Source organism: Fusarium verticillioides, chromosome 5 (genome assembly GCF_000149555.1).
Source record: "Fusarium verticillioides 7600 chromosome 5, whole genome shotgun sequence".
Classification (NCBI taxonomy): Eukaryota; Fungi; Ascomycota; class Sordariomycetes; order Hypocreales; family Nectriaceae; genus Fusarium; species Fusarium verticillioides.
The window spans coordinates 517,446-536,601 of record NC_031679.1 but is presented as its reverse complement, the minus strand read 5'-3'; the positions used below and the strand labels follow the sequence as shown (position 1 = coordinate 536,601).

Sequence of the window (19,156 nt, the reverse complement as noted above, 5' to 3'; positions counted from 1 at the left end):
ACTATGGGCAGGGCAGGGCAAAACCAGCACTGGTGACTTGAAATGCCCAGAAGCAAGACAACCTTGCCTTACAACGCAACGCAACGTGAAAATAAAATGTGGCGGTAGCAATGACGATATCTGCACGCCTCATTTCTTGTGTTCACAGCTTATTCCCGTTCTTGAACTATTCGAAAGTGGTAATAAGATGTGACGGAGGGGAACGAGTTACAAGCTGAAGAAGGGCCAAAAGAGGTGGGAGCATGAGAGCAAGCAACAAGACGAGGGGAGTGAGCATCTGCCAATGAAGGGGGGTGTGAGCAACATACACCAGCTGCCAAAAGATGAAGCCAAGACGAGTGCAATATCAACGTCTTTCTCTTTTTGTTAACGAGACTCTCTCTCTACCTAGTTACTAGACTGTTCTGTCAACTGCCAGACATGCCATGCCATTGTCGCCCGTTCGCTTGCTCAAGATGGAGCTGCATACGTCCCTTGTGCAGTAGCATCAGTGCGTTTTCTCTACATATATACAACACAAGTTATTGAGGCACAGGGACGGAACGGGTGTGCAGTGGCATGTCAAAGGATCCTATCCTATTCATCCATGGGCTTGCATGTGCGACCAACAACTGTCAGTTCGAATCACCCACAGATTCGCTAGCTCCCTTTGTCAAGATCATGATGGGCTGCATCTCAAGAAGCCATGGGAAGAAGAAAAAACAGGTGATGTGATGGCTCCTCCACTTGGCTCTTACATAAAACGCCGTATTACTCTCAACCTCTCTGAACGCTGAGAATCGTCTTACAGAGAGGAGTCCAGATGCTTACCTTTCCCAACTGTCTCTCATTTGGTCTCCCGTACAGGAGCACAGCAGAACAAGGGGGTGCGGTATCAATCTGGCTCTGCGTTCCGCTATCGTTGTCGACCAAAGAAAGGGTCCCGCAAGTCGTCTACAGGGGGCTACCCCCGCTCCGACGGTGCTCCTGGGAGGGTCGTCTTTGACTGCCCTGCCCTACGGACTCTCGTTTGAGATGGGCTCCATCAGAATACCACCTTGCCCTGTAGCCCTGCGCTGCTCTTCTCTGCCCTGGAGGGCTGGACTGCCTGGGCACTTGGGTGTGAGCGGATCACAGAGTTGCTGGGGGTTAGCCTTCCGCGGGGGAGAGGGGTGTAGGGCAGGCAGTCAATGGAGCGTTGTTGGACGCCTTAGGGGCGTTGATCTAGCAGGGTACCAGATCTTGGCTGTCGACCAATGTACAGTATCTGACTGACCTTACCTCTCTCTCACCTTTGAGATAGAGACATGATCCCTTGCTCACCTGCGCGACCCAACCTACCCACTGAATCGGTATTGCTACACGCACATTTGTCCATCCATCCAATCCTGCTTTCTCTTGTCGTCGACGGCCATGGTCCATATTCATAGAAACATCCGTGGGTGGTAGCATCTGCACGAGATGCTTCACATTTACTCAATCACGCCCTACGACATTGCAGTACAGGACAGGCTTCTTCCCTGCTCCGTTGCCGGCTTGCTTTCTTTTTTGCTTCCGCTTCCGCATCTTCTCGCCTCCAATGCTCACTGGTCACTCAAGTGCATCCCGTCCGCCTCCCGTAGCTATTCCTAGCCTCAAACCGACCAACAGCCAGCAAAGAACCCATGGATATTTCGCCATGGCCCTATAATACACTTTTCTACCAACGGCAGTTGTGATTCGAATAACAACTCGCAGGTTACAGCCGAGCCGGGGCATTCTGAGTCCGGGCTTTCTCCTCTCTCACTGTACGAATATCGTGGCTTGGAGTCGCCTTGCGGTCGTCTTGGCCCTTAATACGCCGTCATTCCTCTATGCCGCCTCGTCATCAACCTCGTGGCCGGCCGGTTGGGGCTTTCCCCTTACCCACGCGCGCCACGGCCAGAGTGCTAGAGCCCTGAACCTATTTGCGTTAATACGGTACCGACGGTGCTCGGTCAACGGTCGCGACCTGGAGCGAAACCTTTTATCTCATTGTCATTGGCACATTCCAGCCTCAAAAGAAATGCCAAGAACGATCTGACTTTGGAATATTGAGGCTCAGCGGTGAGTGTGAGCTTTTTTCATTTCTCATTCCTTGGTCAGCGACCGATGGCATGGAAGATACATACGGGGTAAATGACTCGACTACGCTGATTCAAACCAAGATCAGCAGCATCGACAAAAGCCCAATTGTGTCAACCGCGCGAAAGAGAATACAGGACGTTTGCAAATACGGTTTTTCGCCCCATCTCTCGTGCAACCTGCCAAACACAGAAAAAGCTAGGTACAACCACTAGGACATGAGATGTCGCTGTGTCAGTCTCACTGGACATGAAGCCACGCCTAGCACACGGTTTCCAAAAGGCGAAATGTCATTTTAGATCAACCGGGAATAAGAGAGCACCGTAGTGACATCCCCTTCTCGGGCAATTGCTGCAAGCGTACGTAAACGTAACCGCACTATATATCTCAGGATTGCAGGTGAATTACGAAATGTTCTCTATGGATAAAACCCCGCGGGTAAAGAGGTTTGGAGATCTTGCCTAACGAGCCAGGATCATCCCAGGCGGATCCCCCTTGGATGATGTCTCCCTCAATAGGATCGCCTGACGACATGCGACAGACAAGCAGAGCACATGAGGTGGAAAGCGGTTAGATAGACAACAGGCAATTCTTGCAGCATGCGTGCGCATGTGTCCGTCATTGATTCTGCTCCTCTGTTTGGCACGTTTACGCAATGCAAGTTTGTGGCTGCTGTCAAGATGCTTCCAGCCCTAGCTAGTCGAGTCTAGTCTCATCCTTCAATCCTCATTGACATCTCATCATTTTTTACTAGCGAGTCACTTGCTTCATGATGCTTAGCTCGTTAGGTTCCCCCATGAATCTTTACTCCGCCTAACCGCAAACCAAATGCCAGATCCTAAGGCATTCGTTGAATGGAGCTGTCTGAAAACGGCGCCCGCTAGCATGAACAAGCAATTCGGCTGTCTAGACTATCAGTTTCTAGTACAGAGTCTCCATAGCCCAACAGCTAGTTTCAGCATCTTGCAGAGTCGACTCGACTCTCAGACTTGCTGGTTTAGGATCCCACGGCCCATAGCAAAAAGGATGAGCCTAGAGAGCCAGCACGGACGACGGACGTGGTGGGAATTCCTTGGTGGTCATGTCCCCCCACTTAGACGTCCGTGTTAGTCGTCGTGGCCTGGTCCCTGCACCCGGCCAAGGGAGCGGATAGCGAAAGCATAGCGCATCGACGGTTCGATACGACCTTCTGATGAACCCATTCTGGCTTGGTTCCTCCTGATGATTGATGCTCCCTCACCGTGAAGGAGCGAATCCAATGCGTCGGGTGCACGACATTCCAGAAGAGGTAGGTAGATAAGCTGTGACCCTCTCAAGGCATCAACCAACTGCTGCTGGTGTTGCTGTTGTCCAAGGCATTGTTTGGAGGGTCTGCATATATGTGGTGTTGGAGATGGAGTCAGAGCAGGACCGATTCTTGTTTGCGATCAAACGTGTTACGAAGCTGCAGGTTCAATCTGGGTTACCTCGTTTGGAATACAACGAGTTTCGCAAGCTCAGCTACACCAAGTTAATGGGGATTACAAGATGATTACCAACCCGGCACATGAAAGATGGTCCCTGTCTAGATAGAGTTCAAGCCTCCAAGGGATGGATGACTGGAAATTGGTGGTAAAAAGTCCCTAACTCCGCTCTGCACTGCACCTCACCTACCGGTATTGTACTAAGCCCTACAGTATCCCTAACTTTCCATTGCAACGCAAGCTGTGTTCTGTCGTGTTGCACTGAGTCGTGGACTTCGCTTCCAGGTCCAGGCCTCTAGAGCCCAGAGAATTAAGTTTTGACCAAGTGGGGAGAGGGAGAGTACCCGCGTACCCTCGTGGCTTGTAGGTTCGTACACGCGCCACACTTTTTCGGACCTCGGCCGGGGGTCACTTGGTTGGCGGCGCCTATGGCAAGGGGGCAGGTTTAGCGGCCTTTTTTTTTCCTTTCTTTTTTCCTTTTTGGCTTCTCAGCCCTACCATGGGATTGCAGTCTTGGCATCTGTTGAATTGCCTGTCCCGTCCTAGGGCTGTCTTGGTGGTGTGATGAGACTTTGTACATACTGTACTGTACAGCCAACACGTCACAAAACAACATGAGGCGAAAAAATGATATTCCACTGTATTCTCTTGTCGTTTCAGTCGAGGATATCAAGCAACGTTACAATCTATTGTTAGCGACGGATAATGTATCAGCAAATACTTGCATGCATCTGCCGAACGTGGAGAAAAGCTCGGTCAATCTCGACCCCATTCAGGCTGTGATCTGCTCGAGAGCCAAGAAGACGGTGGTAATTCCAAGACCGTCAAAGCCACAATACAGAAGGCAAAAGGAAATGAGCAAATTGACCCATGGCGTAATTACAAAATTGGCATTTGTCATGCATTGCAGTGCAGAAATCAAGGTCAAGCAAGCCCATTGTCGCAACAGTCATAGGGCTCTCGGTAAACTTGAAGGCCCCGATGGAGGGTGTGAAGGCCCAGAAGCCAACCAACGCCATGGCTGCAGAGCTACCGAACTTACCGGCTTGTGCCACACCTTCACTCACCACTTCACTGTAGCTCTGTCTATCTCTTATTGTTATTACATGGAAGGTCTGAGGCCCGGGACAGGCATTCGGCAGTTCTGTGCCTGCTTCTTTCGTGCTTCCATCCAATGCCTCCACATCCCCTACCGTTCTCGCCCCGAACCTTCACCTGAGCCTCAGCGTCATCACATTTCGTCATCCTACCTACTCAGCCATTATTGAGGGGAAGAGAATGCGTGTATGCGTATGTGTGTGTGTGTGTGTACCGCATACGCTCATGCCATCTCCCGGCAAGCGGCAAGTCTCCCACTATCCGGCAGACGCTCTGAGACCATTAACTTTTTGGACGCGGGACGTTCTCTGCTAACGTTTAGCTCTCCATTCCCTCGGACCCTTTTAGGCTATTACGAATAGGGTAGTCAGTTCGTCGGATTCACACGCCTTTTGCCTTTGCAGGCTCACTCCCTGGCCGTTAATCTTCGGCAGGTAGATTAAAGACTTGACGCGCGGAGGCCAGGCGAAACCTAACAGCCAGGCCGTGGCGCGGCTAATACCTTATCCTCAGAGTGCGTAACAGTAGAGTTGTCGGTTGCAACGTGAGCGGTTATCAATGGTGGAGATACTCTCAACTGTCATAGTTTGTTTTAGACTTTGCAGGCTTCCAACCATGCCAGTTTGTGTTTTCGCACATTATTTCCTTGAATGAAGGGTTTTTCGCTATCGCAAGGGCGCCATCGTCTCGTGAATCGAAATTACCAATAGACAGGCCTCCCGAATCTGAGACTAGCACTGCACCATTGACCCTTAGCATGATGTTGAGACCCTGAAGCGCCAATGACGACCTCGTTCAGCCCTGTGCCACCCGGGTCTAGGTCACGAGCCTGGCCGCCCTGGCCCTGACGTTGCAGTCACGCACTGCCGTCTAGACGCTCTGCTGCCGTTTCGGATGATGAGAGAGCAAGGCAAGGCAAGAAAATACGACCCTGTTTCAGTGGGCTTTTCGTATCCCCAAGTCCAACCAGCCAAGGGAACGTGGTGCGCGATCGACCGTCACCCTATCGAACAACACCAAAGGGGCCCTGCGCCTGAGCCAAGCAAAATATCTGGGTACGCCCCCAACTGCCGAGCGGTAAGTCCCTGCGAGGTGTCAGCACCTTGATTTCGAGAAAGCAGGCACGAGGGGCCCTGTTGGTGTTGCACCGACGTTGGGGTTTCAGGAATTGGATGGGTACTGTACTTTGTATTTTTGTTCTTTTTCCAAGATTGACGGACGCCCTGAGCTACTGCCGGTGGGAAGTCTTTTTTTGTCTTGGGTGGTTTTATGGACAATTGGTAGAGAATCGATGCTCTAAACTCTGATGACGACTCAACGAGGCGCAGCAACACCTTATTTCACATCCGCGAAATGTCCACTGTCGATCTCGATAGCACTACGTTAGTGTGGCTTTTTAGCAGTCTTTGCAAGGTATCTGGGCGATATTCCGAGGGTGTTTGATAGATGCGAGATCCAAGCTCGACCAGCAGTCCACGCTATGGCATGACATTGGATGGCATCACAAGACCCTTTATGCATTGACTTAATTAATCGGTGATGACTGTTACTTTGGTTAATATCCCAGATCTATTATTGTTGTTGTTTCCTACGACGAGAGTTTGACACTGTAGCATTTCTCTTGTATCATGTTCCACAATGTCATGTCTGGGCTGCCCTTTGACGCCCCACACGAGGTATTGTTAGTAGGCGGAAAATGTTATGCAAGCGAAGTCTCTCAACTTCTGGGCATAATTTGCAATTCTGAACACTGTAAAACGCCATGCTACAGTATTCATCTGTGCTACTCCTGAAATTCACCAGTCTCAAGCCTTGTCTAAATCCGTACATCCGTCCTGACCAATAGCGCCCGGGATATTATCTCCTTTGAGTCAAGTCCAGTGGCAATCACGGAGTCGACTAATAAGTACAGTATCAAAGTCTGAACGGTGGGTGGGGGCTGCCGAGGTTCATCTCTGTGCCCTGTCATTCCCTGGGTCTTAGAGGTTCGAAACTATGGCTGTCCACGTAATTCTCTCTGGTCTCTTCCTTACAGGGCGTCTACCGAAACTATTCGGTTTCGCGTTGTGCGAAACCGAGCTGAACGAGGTTTATCAAACCTAGAACTCCAAGCGAGCCCGTAACTGCACTGCACTGCACTGCACGCTGCAGCAAAGCACAGCACAGCACAGCACAGCCCTGCGGGTGCGGGAGAGGCGCGCCACAGACCATGGAGATTGGAGACCCCTTCGTCTACAGGGCAGTTTTAGGGATTTCCAAGGCAGTGGCTTTCAGCCCATCAAGGCGGGATTGGCTACGGGCGCACTCTTGGCAAATGCGGCTCGAAAACTCTACATCTAAAGACGCCGCTGATATCCTGGTTTTTGCTGTGGCGATACAACGCTGAACGGATTACAGGTCGAGTTGAGAACCAACATCTCGAGACCCTGAATAGCTGCTGCACTCGACTTCGTGTTTGATACAAGGAGTTGATGGACTCTTTCTATTTTGGCGGTTTCTGGTGCTGATTCGTTCGGAGATATAGCTACACGAGATTATCTACACATCCATCCACGGACCACTGTTTGTTCCGTAACCTCCGGCACGGATCATCAGTACATACATGTGCAGTTTTACATCAAAATCTCAGGGGATGGATAGTGTCTCTAGTAACATGATCAACATCGCATCTCGTCCAATACAATCATGCTCAACGAGCCATGATCAAAACATCACCATCGATTTAAAAGTGGACTATCAATTACCACGACATCCAATCTGCGTCTCAGAACGGTATGTGGCTGATCAGTAGTCTCTGAACCAAATTGAATCGCGCGTCTATCAGAGGGAATAGTCAGAAGCACTTTTGTCTTTGTCATCTTGGCGCCTTGCATTCTCGTGTTGCGACTGGACGCCTTGAGATGTCTGGTCCGGCTGAAGCATTGTAGTCGGGTTGGTCATGCGACACGTAACAACGGATATTCCTATAGAAATTGTAATCAATCGTATTGTGGCTGAGGAACAAGGAAAGGGGTGGTTATTATGGGAGATCTGCTTGGTCTTTGTCTCTGATTACATTTCTCTCGATCTTCACCATCTTGGGATTGGTGTTTTACGATGACATCTCACCGCTCTTCATTTGCGGGCAGCTGACTTGTACAAACAAGTTTGAGACCTCATTCATGACTCTTGCATGATTTATCCAGAAAGGGAAGTATCGCCTCACTTAGGAGGGCGAAAGAGTCTTGTTGACAGGCATCACCAGGCGGTCACAGGGAAGAGAACGACGTTCACTCCCCCATCGATCCATATTTCAGGCGCCTCCATTCATCGTGAAAGCGGATCAGCGAAGCGGCCGCTCTAGCTTCAACTCATCCGAAGCCTCCAATACAAAGCTCGATGCCCTCTTGGCATGGAGAAGCGGGCCTTTCTCTCATTGAACATCTCGGCCCAAAGGGCATCGGGGAAATAACCCAATCGTCAACACGATGGGGGGATTCCCACAGCCCTATCCAAGTTGATATCACTCCACAGAGACCCCCCTCGGCTTCTTTGCCTCAGGGATCGACCGCCGCAGGACGGATCACCGACTGCTCCGCGGATGACGGAATTCCGAGGTGGTCTGGTATCTGTGTCCGTCAGGCCTCCAACTGGATGGAGAGTGTGCGATGCAAGTGCACGAAAAGCCTGAAACCTGCAACAGGTCCACCTGTACTCACTCATCTGAGAGGATGTTGTACGAGCGCTGTCCTGTGCCGAGTATATCACGACTTGCCAGGCCTATTGTTTCTTCTCTCATGTCTGAGGTGCAGCAGGCGACATGTCGGTAGCTGAGATGTGAAAGCTGACGGGCTGCAGCGGGTCGGGAAGATCTGTGGGGTTTTGAGGCCATTGGAAAGTTGAGGGGGGAAAAAAAGCAATATTCCCACGAGCCATTGCGACAATGGACACACTTTCACATGAGAATTGCCACGGAAATAAGAGCCAAGTGGCCTGAGAATATTGTCAGTCTCAACGAGAGCCCGGGGTTCGAAGCTGGGATGCTGCTTGTTAAGCAAGTTCAACTATTGAACACAGATGTCTCACAGAGATGATGTTGTACGACGCTTACTATTGCACAGCTCATCCGGCAATCCGTGAGCCTCAAAAGCTCTCTAGAGACTTTGCTTTTTACTCATGGTGCAAAGTCCTATTATTGCCACATAAAGTTATTTTGGCAGCTTGCGATACCTGAACTTAATGTCTTGTATCAGATTGAGGATATTTACGGTGGTGGGCTATTTTTACATCTCGACCAACAATGCTCGGATCGCCCTCAGAATCCTGCAGGACTGAGGATTCAAGCGTCAAGACTTGAATGCTACGCCGCTATTCTTGACTCATAGCTCCAGTTGACAGCGGGCAAATAGCACTCACTGTGCCCCATTGTCGCGTTGAGGATTTAATCCTCGGCGCCAATGCTCAAGGAGTCCAATGCCTGTCGTCTCTTCGCTAAACGTTATCCATAGGGCTGGCCTTTTTTTTCTTCCCTTCCGTCAATTCTAATTTATTCGAGACGTTTCTTATCTCTGTGAAGTGCCGAGGGCGAGTGTCAGTGAAGCTGCTAACCGACGAGTCTTTAGCGAGGGCGATCCTCTATCTGAAACCCACGTTAATTAAGGTTACGTCGGGCGATGTGCCCTCAACTGGGAATATGGCCTTTGCTGTTGCGATGACACAGAAAGGACATGAAATGACATTTCGGCTTCCTCGGACCTAATCTCGATAGCTGTAAGCGGTGACTTACAATGCGGTCGACCTACCTTTTGAGGCTATATTACCTTGCTCTTGAGAAGGATGAAGCTATAATAACGGGTGATAAGGGCCTGACGATCGACATGATGATGGGGGTGCAAAGAGACGGACGAATTAAACAGCTCACGCCCACCTTTCGTAGCGTCTACCAAAAGTGGAATGCTTCCAGAAATATTCTCGTATGCTTCCTCTTTTGGGCTCCCGACATCAGGGGTTTTCTGTTCTCTGACCCTGTCCCCAGCTGGGCCACGCAATGCAATCCCTGCAGGGGAGACTGAGAGAACCCGCTTCTTATTCCTGTCTTGGGATTTAAGATTCATTGGGTCATGCTCGTTTCTCCAGATTGGACTGGACTTAAACGCGCTCTTTGTCTTTTGTTGCAGGGCGAGACCTCGGTGCTTATGCGGGCCAGGCTTGTTTTGGCACGTAAACGCTGTATCCTTGCCTTTTCATAACATAACATCGAGCACATATTGGTACAGGTAAACCTGGAGATAGCTGTACGTATCCGTACATAGTGGTAATTAACTCGAGACAATCACATGAAAAAGCTGGGGCTGTAGTGGACAAGGCCCGTTCTCATAAGGCTCCAGTTTATACTTTTTGGGTCCGTCCTTGGGAAAAAGGGCTCAAGCACCGACACTACTCGGTATAATTCCGCGCTTGTTGAGAGCTTGGTCGCGGAACATGATAGACTTTACTCCGTACGGATTGTGGGTTTTGGTTCACAATTCAGTTCAATATTTGATCCACTCTATTGCGTTGAGCCGTTGACCTGAAAGGCATGTTCCGTGAACCATGAATGCATCACCTCAGAGTCTGGACCTTGATAACACAAGTTTGAGTTGAAACTAGGTACTTTCACATATCAACCAGAACTCGCAAGATTTGCCAAGTGAAGGAAAGAATGAGGCATGATTTTGTTTGGCTATGGCGTAGAAACGCATGTCAATGAAATTATCTACCTGGCAGAACAAGATCATGATCCCTACCTGTCACCGGTAATAGGATGTTTTCACAAGCAATCCCTAACAAAACAAACCCCCAGACTCTCCTAGTAATGAATATCAGATCAGATCATGCTGGTCCTTTGCGTCGTCAGTATCAGAATCTGGTGCCCACGGCCGAAGAAACCTTCTAGAACGGAGGTGGTTACCGTTCGCAGGACCTCCATCCGAGGGCCGAATTGGGTCGGAGGGGATTATGTGTGTTTTCCGACCATTCTTCTTTCAATCTTTCTGACATCGATAGTTTCTCCATATCCATTAGTTTCACTCTAGTTTAGTCAATCCGCGATGCGAGCTAGCTAGCTGGCCTAGCAAAGTGGTTCCTGGTCTAAAAGTGCCGTCCTTTAACATTCCGTCAGCGGAACGGCAGTGCCTGTTGCATTCAACTGAACACCACTAACCACAGAGTTCAGTTGTGACACTTCCTATCTGAAGTTTGTTGGTTTGTCATTCCTTATCAATGCTGCTACGCCGTCGCCTCTTAATTTTACTTGTGTCTCTCTCTCTCTGCTTTGCCTCCCACTTGAAACTCTCTCTCTCCCTCCATATCACAGTGCCGTTCTCGACCTAAATAATCTCCGGCAGTGTTGCCCTTCTCCCTCTTTCTCCTTCTTCACGGAACGGATGTAACCTTGGGACCACAAACGCACCCCACTGCTGGTTCCGGAAACTGAGGCCGTGCCGCGCCGTCGTGAGGGGATCGTGGTCTCCCCTTCCCCCTTGACTTAACATGCCTGAACTTTTTAGCTTGTGGGGGTGTTCTTGCGATCGAACTTCAGGTTTCGGGCCAGGCGGTAAGGCAGGACAAGGGACGGACTTTTGACATAATCGCCCTTGAAAGTACGACGAGCAGGGCCAAGCATGGTTGAACGTCATGAACCCACCGAGGCATTACAACCCACAGGTAGATCATCTCCGAATTATAGATAGTTAGGTACAGTATATGGCATGGCTCCGGAGCATTTTGAAGCAAACATGATGCAGCGTGGTAGGGCTAGCCTTGAAGGACTCTATCAGAAACAGGAATGACCGCCGTTGAAGAAGATACCTTATGCAAGTGAATGGATATTGATCAACAAGGAGGCTGCCTAAAGCAATCACAGGAGTGTCATTGTCGTCCTCCTCGTTTCACTTGTATTCCGGAGGTTTAGGCAGAATAGGGCACGGAAAGGACGGGAATTATCCTCCTGCGTGGTTGCAGAAGGGGGGAAATTTGCCTTGTAAACGGGCCGTTTATTACCAGACTGTCGGGTCGTGCTGATATGCATGCTTCGGAGGATTGAGGGATGAGCAATCGTGATGCTGCTTCTGGAAGGACTTATTACGCGAGGTGTTTGAGGTTCAGTCTCTGGCTGAATCGGGTATGACTAGATGATGAATGGGAGATAGACTTGTGGAAAAAAGCAGTACTGATGTAGTGTTGATATTGGGTCTCTGCGCTGTGGTCCCGGGTAATGACCGTGTAAGTGACAATGATGGACTCTCATGGCGATGGCAGAGGTAACTGTACCCTTTGGTGTCCCTCGCTGAACTCTCACCGTAGACGGGTCCCTGGCTGCTTGCAATCTTGTTATTGAGATCGTCGTTAGTGCTCGTCCATGACTCTATGTTTTATACTTACCTGCGCCCGAGACGCAATCCTGAGCTGATCTTCGGATGCCACGGAGTAAGTCCTGTATAGCCTTTTTGGAGGATGACAAAGAGAGATGAGTTCACAGCCTTGAGCTCGTTGCATTACCCGGCGATGCATTGTGTTCCAGAGGAAGTGAAATGGCCGCCAAGTTGTAAGCTCGCCCGTGGCGTTCAGGCGGAGTGTAGCATTTGTGGTATTGAGCAACTCGAGCCCTTCACTAGATCATAAGAAAGCACAAGGATTCGGACAACTATCGTACTTCAATCAGAGAAGCTCTTATCTGGAGTGTGTATCCTCTGTATCGACTCACAAGCAGTCTTTCATTCACCCACCAATCGATAGCGTGCGTCGAAGCTGGAACTTGACCTTAAGATCACTGGCAGAGCCCCTTTCGACTCGAAAGCTTTGGTTGTTGATGCGGAGTAGCTAGAGCCCGAGCTACTAAATGGCTAGAGAAATCAAGTATCTCTGATGTTCGCGATCCATCGCCTTTGCGTCCACACTGTAACTACACACGAGGTTGTGCTCGTCACGAGCTGTCTTCTCGCTGAAGTCCTACATATTGATCACTTAGCCCCCTGAGCATTACCTTATTCGGGAGCAGTCTTTGATGAGTCTCGGTCAGTGTAATGTGATGCAATCGCACTGCCAATGTGGCATCTCATAACCTCGAATCGAAAGGCACTACCTCTCCAAGCATAGCGGCATCTGGTAACACGAGACGGACAATACTCGAGCGAATTAGTGACTCTTGTATTGAGCTTTCATAGACAGGCAAGTTGGATTCTGATGATGAGATCGCGATTCAACAGGACTTCGATGACAATGAGACAATACTAGGACACGAAGTCATCACCTTTGCCTTTTACCTAGTGTCAATATTTAGTCATTCGAATATGAGTAGAAAGCCCTCGTCAAAGCTAGCCCAAGCAGCTGTATTGAGCCTCAGATCCGATAACAGAACACAGAGGGAACTCAACACGTCTCAACTACATTCAAGTTTGGAGCCTTCCATTATGGCAGAACTATTGGATAATCACGTCTAGGTTTCTACTATCTATGATCTTTGGCAAACTGGCTAGGTTAGCGACAAGAACGCATCACCGCGTTACTCGACTATGACGCTGGCGATACCATCAAAAAGAGTCAGCAAGCCAGTGATGGTCGAATGACACTCTATTGGGATAACGCACCAGCAATTCTATCCCAAATTTGTGGCCGTTACTTGGATGTTAAGAGGCGAGGACTGAATGAATATGGGTGCCTCATGTCACCATTATCTCTTGAGCCTGTTGTGAAATATCAGATTTGGACAGCCCTCCCGTGGCAGGTCAAAGGCGATCACAAGAGATGAACTGTAAAACTTGTCCCAGCACAAGCGCGTATTTATGCAATTTCAGAACCCAACCGTCTATGTTTCCCAATCCCAAACAATGTGAAAGGCCCAAATGCAGTAAATCGAGCAATACCCGTCTCATCCAGATCCACTACTTCTTCCAATTCTTTCGTCGCAAGTTCCCACTGGTTCTCCTACTATCTGCTGCCATGATGATACAATCGGTTTGTTGGGTTTTGGTAAGAGAATATGACTTAATTTGTGGATTGAAGCGAAGAAGTCGTGTGAGATGTCTAGGTGTGTTGGTTTGCTCTTGACTTGACCAATTCTTGAGGAGAAGAGGTTGCGTTTAAGAAACTGAGTGATAGTCACAGACTGGTATTTATACCTCTCGAAATAGCTCCAATGAGATAACCCGTCAATGTGATACATCGCTTGCTGGCTACTCGTGTCTAAACTTCTGGAAGGAATTCCACCGTTTCTTTGTTCGTAGACATTCACCGCCAGACGAAAGCATAGCTTTAAAGGAACATCTAGACTCAACAGCAAAATACAAAGAATGAGACAGGTAATTGAGGCATAATATAGCATGGTTATGGCAAGTCGTCGCGGGTAGCTGCGTAAATGTAGGATCTGCAGTAGTGAACGTGGAAGTTATCCATAGCTCCATGCATCTACCCAGAGAACAAAGAACAGTGGCGCAGAAAGGACTGAAGATTCAGCATTACGACCAACAGTAGTTTAGGTTTCTTCAATGAATATGCAGGAACTGGCAGGCTGAAGCTGTTGGATATTGCTCTCGCGTACATCTGGTTGGTATGGTTTCCATAACCTTCACCGCTTGAAGCAGGCTCCTTGACGATATCGTCATTCAATTGCTTTCTCAAGATGAGGTAGAAAACAATCCTTCATTGTCCATGTTCTCATGTAAATCTTTGCCGAGCATGACCTGGGCCTTTGAAGTGACGGCCCAACCCATCATTTACTTCACGGGGGTTATGCCATCAAATTTGCGATACAACATGGAGCTCTCCATAGCTGTTCTTTATAGTACCTCTGAGGTTGCAAGAAAAACGGACTCCTGCATAAGCAACCTTTGTCCCGCTGCGCTCCCACTTCATATATATGATTGCGCCGCTTCAAAGACCTTCCGACCAGGGCCATCGTGAATGACATCAATCCACATAACCTCCTTCACACGCTCCCGGACCTCCTCCCAGCTCTGCCGTCCAGCCAAATTATTTATCGACTGCACGAGCCAATCTTCACTGCTATCAAAGACAATGATAGACCCCACCACAAGAAGCCAAAGCTTGATATTGGCTGTCGCCTCACCTTGCACTGGCGTTGCCTGAATGGCATCGCGCAACTGTCGACTAAACGAATCAGACCTAAGTTTCGTGCCCTGTATTTGCAAGAAAATAGTTGACTCATAAGCAAGCAGTCCAATACGCAGCGCTTCTTGTATCGGCGCTGGATCTTGCGAAAAGTCAAGCTGTAAAAGTCGATACTGTATTGACAGCATGATCTCCTGGAACGCTTCGGGTTTGAGCTTCTTGGCACTTGGAGAGTATCTGTTAGCCAGGGCTGAAAAGTCTCGAAGATCCTTGAAGGTGTTTTGTAATCTCCAGTCCCAGGTGTAGTAGACGTTCATGAAGTCTAGGGATGGTTCTTGGATCTCGAAGGAGCAGGCTACGGTTCCGAAGGCTTCGAGGAGAGGTTCCCATGCTGGCTTGCCGTCGTAGATCTCCGGTTTGCAGCCATTCCTGATGGACCATCCGAGGTCGACACTGGCGTTATGTTAGAGGGATTTTGATACTGGATCGGGAGGTATAACTCACCGACAGAGTTTAATCTGTAGTTGTCGATTGTGTGTATATCCTTGTAAACCACCTCTCATCTTGACAATCCGCCGAAGACCATTCGAGTGAGCTTCAAAAGCCTGGGCGTCCTCCATAGCATCAGCCATCATAGCCAACGATATGATGGTCGCTGTAGTTGCATCCTCGACTTGTTTGGCAGGGTCTTTCAGCCTTTCTTGTAACAGCTTGATGGTATGTCGAAGGCGGTTCCGCGTGGATGCCGAGAACTCTCCGCCCCATCCAGTCTCATACTTTCCACGTCCCAGCAATGATTGCATGTTAATAAGGTCTTGAAAGGCGCTGACCATGAAGCAGATACAGTGCAGGTAAGCCGGATCTTCGAGTAGCCAGCGAAACCAGCATACCTTCTCACCGTCGGGGTCGAAACACCATTCTGCTGGATACATAGTCTCCTTGATGGTCGTAAGAACTATAACATTAGCTGCATGACGAATAACAGAGTGAGAACCTTACATCTATAAATATAATACCTTGAATCTTTACCAAGGGGCGTAGCAAAAGTAAACAGATCCAGATCAGGCGGGGGGTTGACTAGTTGCGCCATAAGAGAAGGCGACTCAACCCAAGCTCTGTCTTGGCGAGCATGTGTATGGCCAACAGTCCACATGGCATCTGTGCAGCGAGTGATCGCCAGGGGTGCAGGGCGATCTAACTCCTCCACATCGTCATCATTAGCTCTAGGGAGAGCATCGACTCTAACGTCCAGTATTGGATGTCTTGGAGGTGACTTTTTCGTATTCTTGCCGCGCATTACATGGCTGCGGATGAACTTGCGAGATTCAGGTGCTGGTTTGCCAACTGGGCCTGAGGAAACAAACTCGAAAGTTTTAGCTACACTTGGTCAGTATTGCTGAGTGACGACCGCCATTTGTGATCCGGGGATAACTCACGACCCTGTTGACGAGGCTTTCGAGCTCGAGGCTTGACCCGAGGCTTGACCCGCACTGGGAGTGTTTCCGGGACGGGGACCGGTTGTAAGAAGGGCTCTAGCATGATGACTCGGATATAAGACAAAGGTATTTTCTTTCAAATTGATAACTGGTATAACGCTACAGGCTGTTGAACGAAGTTTAGAGTGATGAGCAAAGGTTTGAGTTGAGATGAGTTGAACCAGACGAGATTGTTAACTCTATACGGAAAGCAATCGAGCTCCTGAGAGAACCTGTCAGCATCATCTTGCCAAGACATCGATTGTTTTCCTATTCCGGTTAGAGCACAGGGCTTAGTGTCGGGTTGGCGATTGAGCTTAAAGCCGATCGTTGGTGGCAGAGCCCAACAGAATAATAGAGTCATTCTTACCTCAAATTCCACCATCTTGTTGCCGCTTGAATTTTGTCTACCTCTCGCCCTAATGTTCGTCCGAGATGCATCTGCCCCGCTTCCTCCATCGTACTCAAGCCAACAGTCTCGGGCGTTAAGAGCCTGCCCGAACCTCGAATAGGACGATGACAAGGTCAAAGAGGCCCGCAAATGCAATGCTTCTTTCGATCCCTCCAGAGAGAAAATCTTGGCGTGCAATCTATTGCTTTCCCAAAGCGGTTTCCAATCTGTCTCTCCCGTTGTCGTCAACGGTGGCTTGCAATACCACTCAAGACATGATAGAGTTGAGAACTGTTTCCCTTTTTCGGTTCATTCGCGAATATGTGCTTCATCTCCATGATGGTTAATCTAGCTGTAAAAGACATAAAAGAGATGGACGTCCATGCCTTTGGATCATGTTCAGAACATCATAAATACAATCATCAGCTTTATAATAACAAGACTACAAGACTACAATACCAATCAACCATTACAACTCTTACAATCATAATTACCATAATCTACAATCAATATTCACACAATGGCTCCCAAGTCTCTTGAACTCACCCCAGACAACTATCGCTTCTTCCGCTCCCAAACCACAAAGCCCGTCCCCATCCCCAAGGACATCTCCCTCTCCAACAGCACCATCATCATCACCGGCGCAAACACCGGCATTGGCTATGGCGCCGCAGAGCAGTTCCTCGCCATGAAGCTCAAGCGTCTCATCATCGCCGTCCGAAGCATCTCCAAGGGTGAAGCCGCCGCATCAACCCTCCGCGCCAAGCATCCCAACGCCGAGATCCTCGTCTGGCAGGTCGACATGAACATATACAAGAGCGTACAGGGCTTTGCGAAAAAGTGCGAGACGCTTGATCGTATTGATCTTGTCATTCTCAACGCTGGTATACAAATGACAAAGTTCGAGCTTAGTCCTGAGGGCCATGAGGTTTCGTTCCAGGTCAACTATCTCTCTACCGTTCTTCTCGCCACGCTGCTTCTTCCTACACTCAAGCAAAAGGCTCCAGCAGGTCAACCAGGACATCTCACAATCGTCAACTCGGGGACAGCTCTTATGGCTGACTTCCCTAATGCCAAAGACGAGAACATCATGGAGTTCTTCGACAAGGAAGCCTTTTTCACCGGCGGTGTGAATCCCCTTCCTACATATTCTAGAACCAAGGCCCTCGCACACTTCTGGATCGTCAAGCTGGCTGAGCGCGTCAAAGCCGAGGATGTGATTGTCAACCTCGTAGATCCAGGTCTAGTCGGCGGAACTAGCTTGACACGGGGTCAGGGAAACATCATCATTCAGTACATCTTTGCTTTTGTCAACTGGATTGCTGCTCGGAGCATCAAGAACGGAGCCAGTACCTTTGTGCAAGCTGGCGTTGTCATGGGCAAGGAGACTCATGGTTCTTATATCATGGATTGGAGGATTCACCAGTAAGTTCGACGATTCAATCCAATGTTTTCAGTCACTAACGATTGGTAGTTATACTAAGTTCTTGTACACGAAAGAGGGTAAAGCCTTTGCGGACAAGGTCTGGTATGAGACGAACAAACTCCTGTCCTTTGCCAACGTCGATGGCATTCTGAACTCGCTTTGAGGAATGAAGCGATACATCTTTTAAAGGAGTTCTAAGGGTTTGATCATCCTGTTGGGTATAAGCGGCTGGGCATATGGGAATATAGACGGATAGACTAATAACTAATCTCCTTGCTTTGTTATCATCTTTGATCATAGACCAAATGTTAGTGTCAAACAACATGCATATTGACTGTTCTAGATCAGCAATTTTGGACTACTCAAGATTCGAGTTTCTCTCTAAAATAGAATGCTGCCATAATTTTTATATGTTCATTGTCCTTCGATGCCGTATGCTGAACCTCCATTGGAGAGTTTACTCACATATTTTGACAGATACCGTAACTGCACTATCTGAAGACTCATCGATAAATGCAAATGTACTTTAAGAGTGCCAGATCAAATCGTATTTGTTATTTGTTCAAGGAAAATACCTTTCATTGCATATAGATTTGCGTTATGTTATAGTGCACCAAATGATGAGCAGCGCAAACAGCAATTGACGCCAAACACTTTGTCACTCAATACCTACCGCACTGTACAGAACACGACTCCATATAAATGAGAGTTCTCTGACCTCATATATAAATACCTTTAACACAAGCTTATTATTAGTCTTCTGACCTTTTGTGTAATTGATGGTGTCAAGTGAAGCAAGCGTATGAGTGGTTTGAGTGATGTGAAGTCGGACAAAGCTACCCACCCTATACCACATGAGTCAGCCGTCAGCTCAATGCTATGCTGATCAGTCGACAGACTAAAAGATCTACAACCAGGTCTTGGATGACTTATCGCCAAGAATACTCCGTACTGTCATGTCAGTCGGCATGGTCTTGCCATGCCTTGGTGTGCCGTTGTCGTACAGTATGTACCATCCCATGGGCGTACATACGATGGAGCTCGTACCTCACATTGAATCTACCCCACAACAATCACAATCACGACAGTTGTGAATAAACAAACAATTCAAGAGTTGTGCCGAGACCCGTGTTCT

The 19,156-nt window shown here is 48.8% G+C and overlaps 5 protein-coding genes across 7 annotated transcripts; 2 read left to right on the top strand and 3 right to left on the bottom strand.

Annotated features, from left to right (window-relative positions):
* Positions 1–995: 995 nt before the first annotated feature.
* FVEG_15219 (hypothetical protein) lies at positions 996–1,394 on the bottom strand (the record flags this gene model as incomplete). The annotated part of the gene is made up of 2 exons (XM_018904342.1): positions 996–1,083; positions 1,348–1,394. 2 exons carry the CDS (start codon positions 1,392–1,394, stop codon positions 996–998), a joined length of 135 nt encoding a protein of 44 aa, XP_018747245.1.
* Positions 1,395–7,109: 5,715 nt separating this feature from the next.
* On the top strand, positions 7,110–10,293 carry FVEG_15220 (hypothetical protein). 2 transcript variants are annotated; one of them, XM_018904344.1, is made up of 2 exons: positions 7,110–8,428; positions 8,481–10,293. In XM_018904344.1, exons 1-2 carry the CDS (start codon positions 8,022–8,024, stop codon positions 8,506–8,508), a joined length of 435 nt encoding a protein of 144 aa, XP_018747247.1. In that variant the 5' UTR covers positions 7,110–8,021; the 3' UTR covers positions 8,509–10,293. The 2 variants fall into 2 exon arrangements, with proteins under 2 accessions (XP_018747247.1, XP_018747246.1); XM_018904343.1 differs by having other exon boundaries at positions 7,110–10,293.
* Positions 10,294–10,413: 120 nt separating this feature from the next.
* FVEG_15221 (hypothetical protein) lies at positions 10,414–11,983 on the bottom strand. 2 transcript variants are annotated; one of them, XM_018904346.1, is made up of 3 exons: positions 11,934–11,983; positions 11,472–11,862; positions 10,414–11,422 (listed from the first exon to the last, which is right to left on the bottom strand). In XM_018904346.1, the coding sequence occupies exon 3, from the start codon at positions 11,297–11,299 to the stop codon at positions 10,991–10,993; it is 309 nt and encodes a 102-aa protein (XP_018747249.1). In that variant the 5' UTR covers positions 11,300–11,422; positions 11,472–11,862; positions 11,934–11,983; the 3' UTR covers positions 10,414–10,990. The 2 variants fall into 2 exon arrangements, with proteins under 2 accessions (XP_018747249.1, XP_018747248.1); XM_018904345.1 differs by having other exon boundaries at positions 11,472–11,983.
* A 2,330-nt stretch (positions 11,984–14,313) lies between these two features.
* On the bottom strand, positions 14,314–16,268 carry FVEG_03240 (hypothetical protein; the record flags this gene model as incomplete). The annotated part of the gene is made up of 4 exons (XM_018890852.1): positions 14,314–15,182; positions 15,234–15,684; positions 15,759–16,106; positions 16,166–16,268. 4 exons carry the CDS (start codon positions 16,266–16,268, stop codon positions 14,510–14,512), a joined length of 1,575 nt encoding a protein of 524 aa, XP_018747250.1. The 3' UTR covers positions 14,314–14,509.
* An 847-nt stretch (positions 16,269–17,115) lies between these two features.
* FVEG_03241 (hypothetical protein) lies at positions 17,116–18,195 on the top strand (the record flags this gene model as incomplete). The annotated part of the gene is made up of 2 exons (XM_018890853.1): positions 17,116–18,020; positions 18,070–18,195. The coding sequence occupies 2 exons, from the start codon at positions 17,116–17,118 to the stop codon at positions 18,182–18,184; spliced, it is 1,020 nt and encodes a 339-aa protein (XP_018747251.1). The 3' UTR covers positions 18,185–18,195.
* Positions 18,196–19,156: the final 961 nt, after the last annotated feature.

Coding starts and splice junctions, on each gene's coding strand:
- FVEG_15221 (XM_018904345.1), bottom strand. CDS start 11,299: ATGACGTTCAACCATGCTTGGCCCTGCTCGTCGTACTTTCAAGGGCGA.
- FVEG_15220 (XM_018904344.1), top strand. CDS start 8,022: ATGCCCTCTTGGCATGGAGAAGCGGGCCTTTCTCTCATTGAACATCTC. Junction 8,429..8,480: donor TTTCTTCTCTCATGTCTGAG/GTGCAGCAGGCG, acceptor GACGGGCTGCAG/CGGGTCGGGAAGATCTGTGG.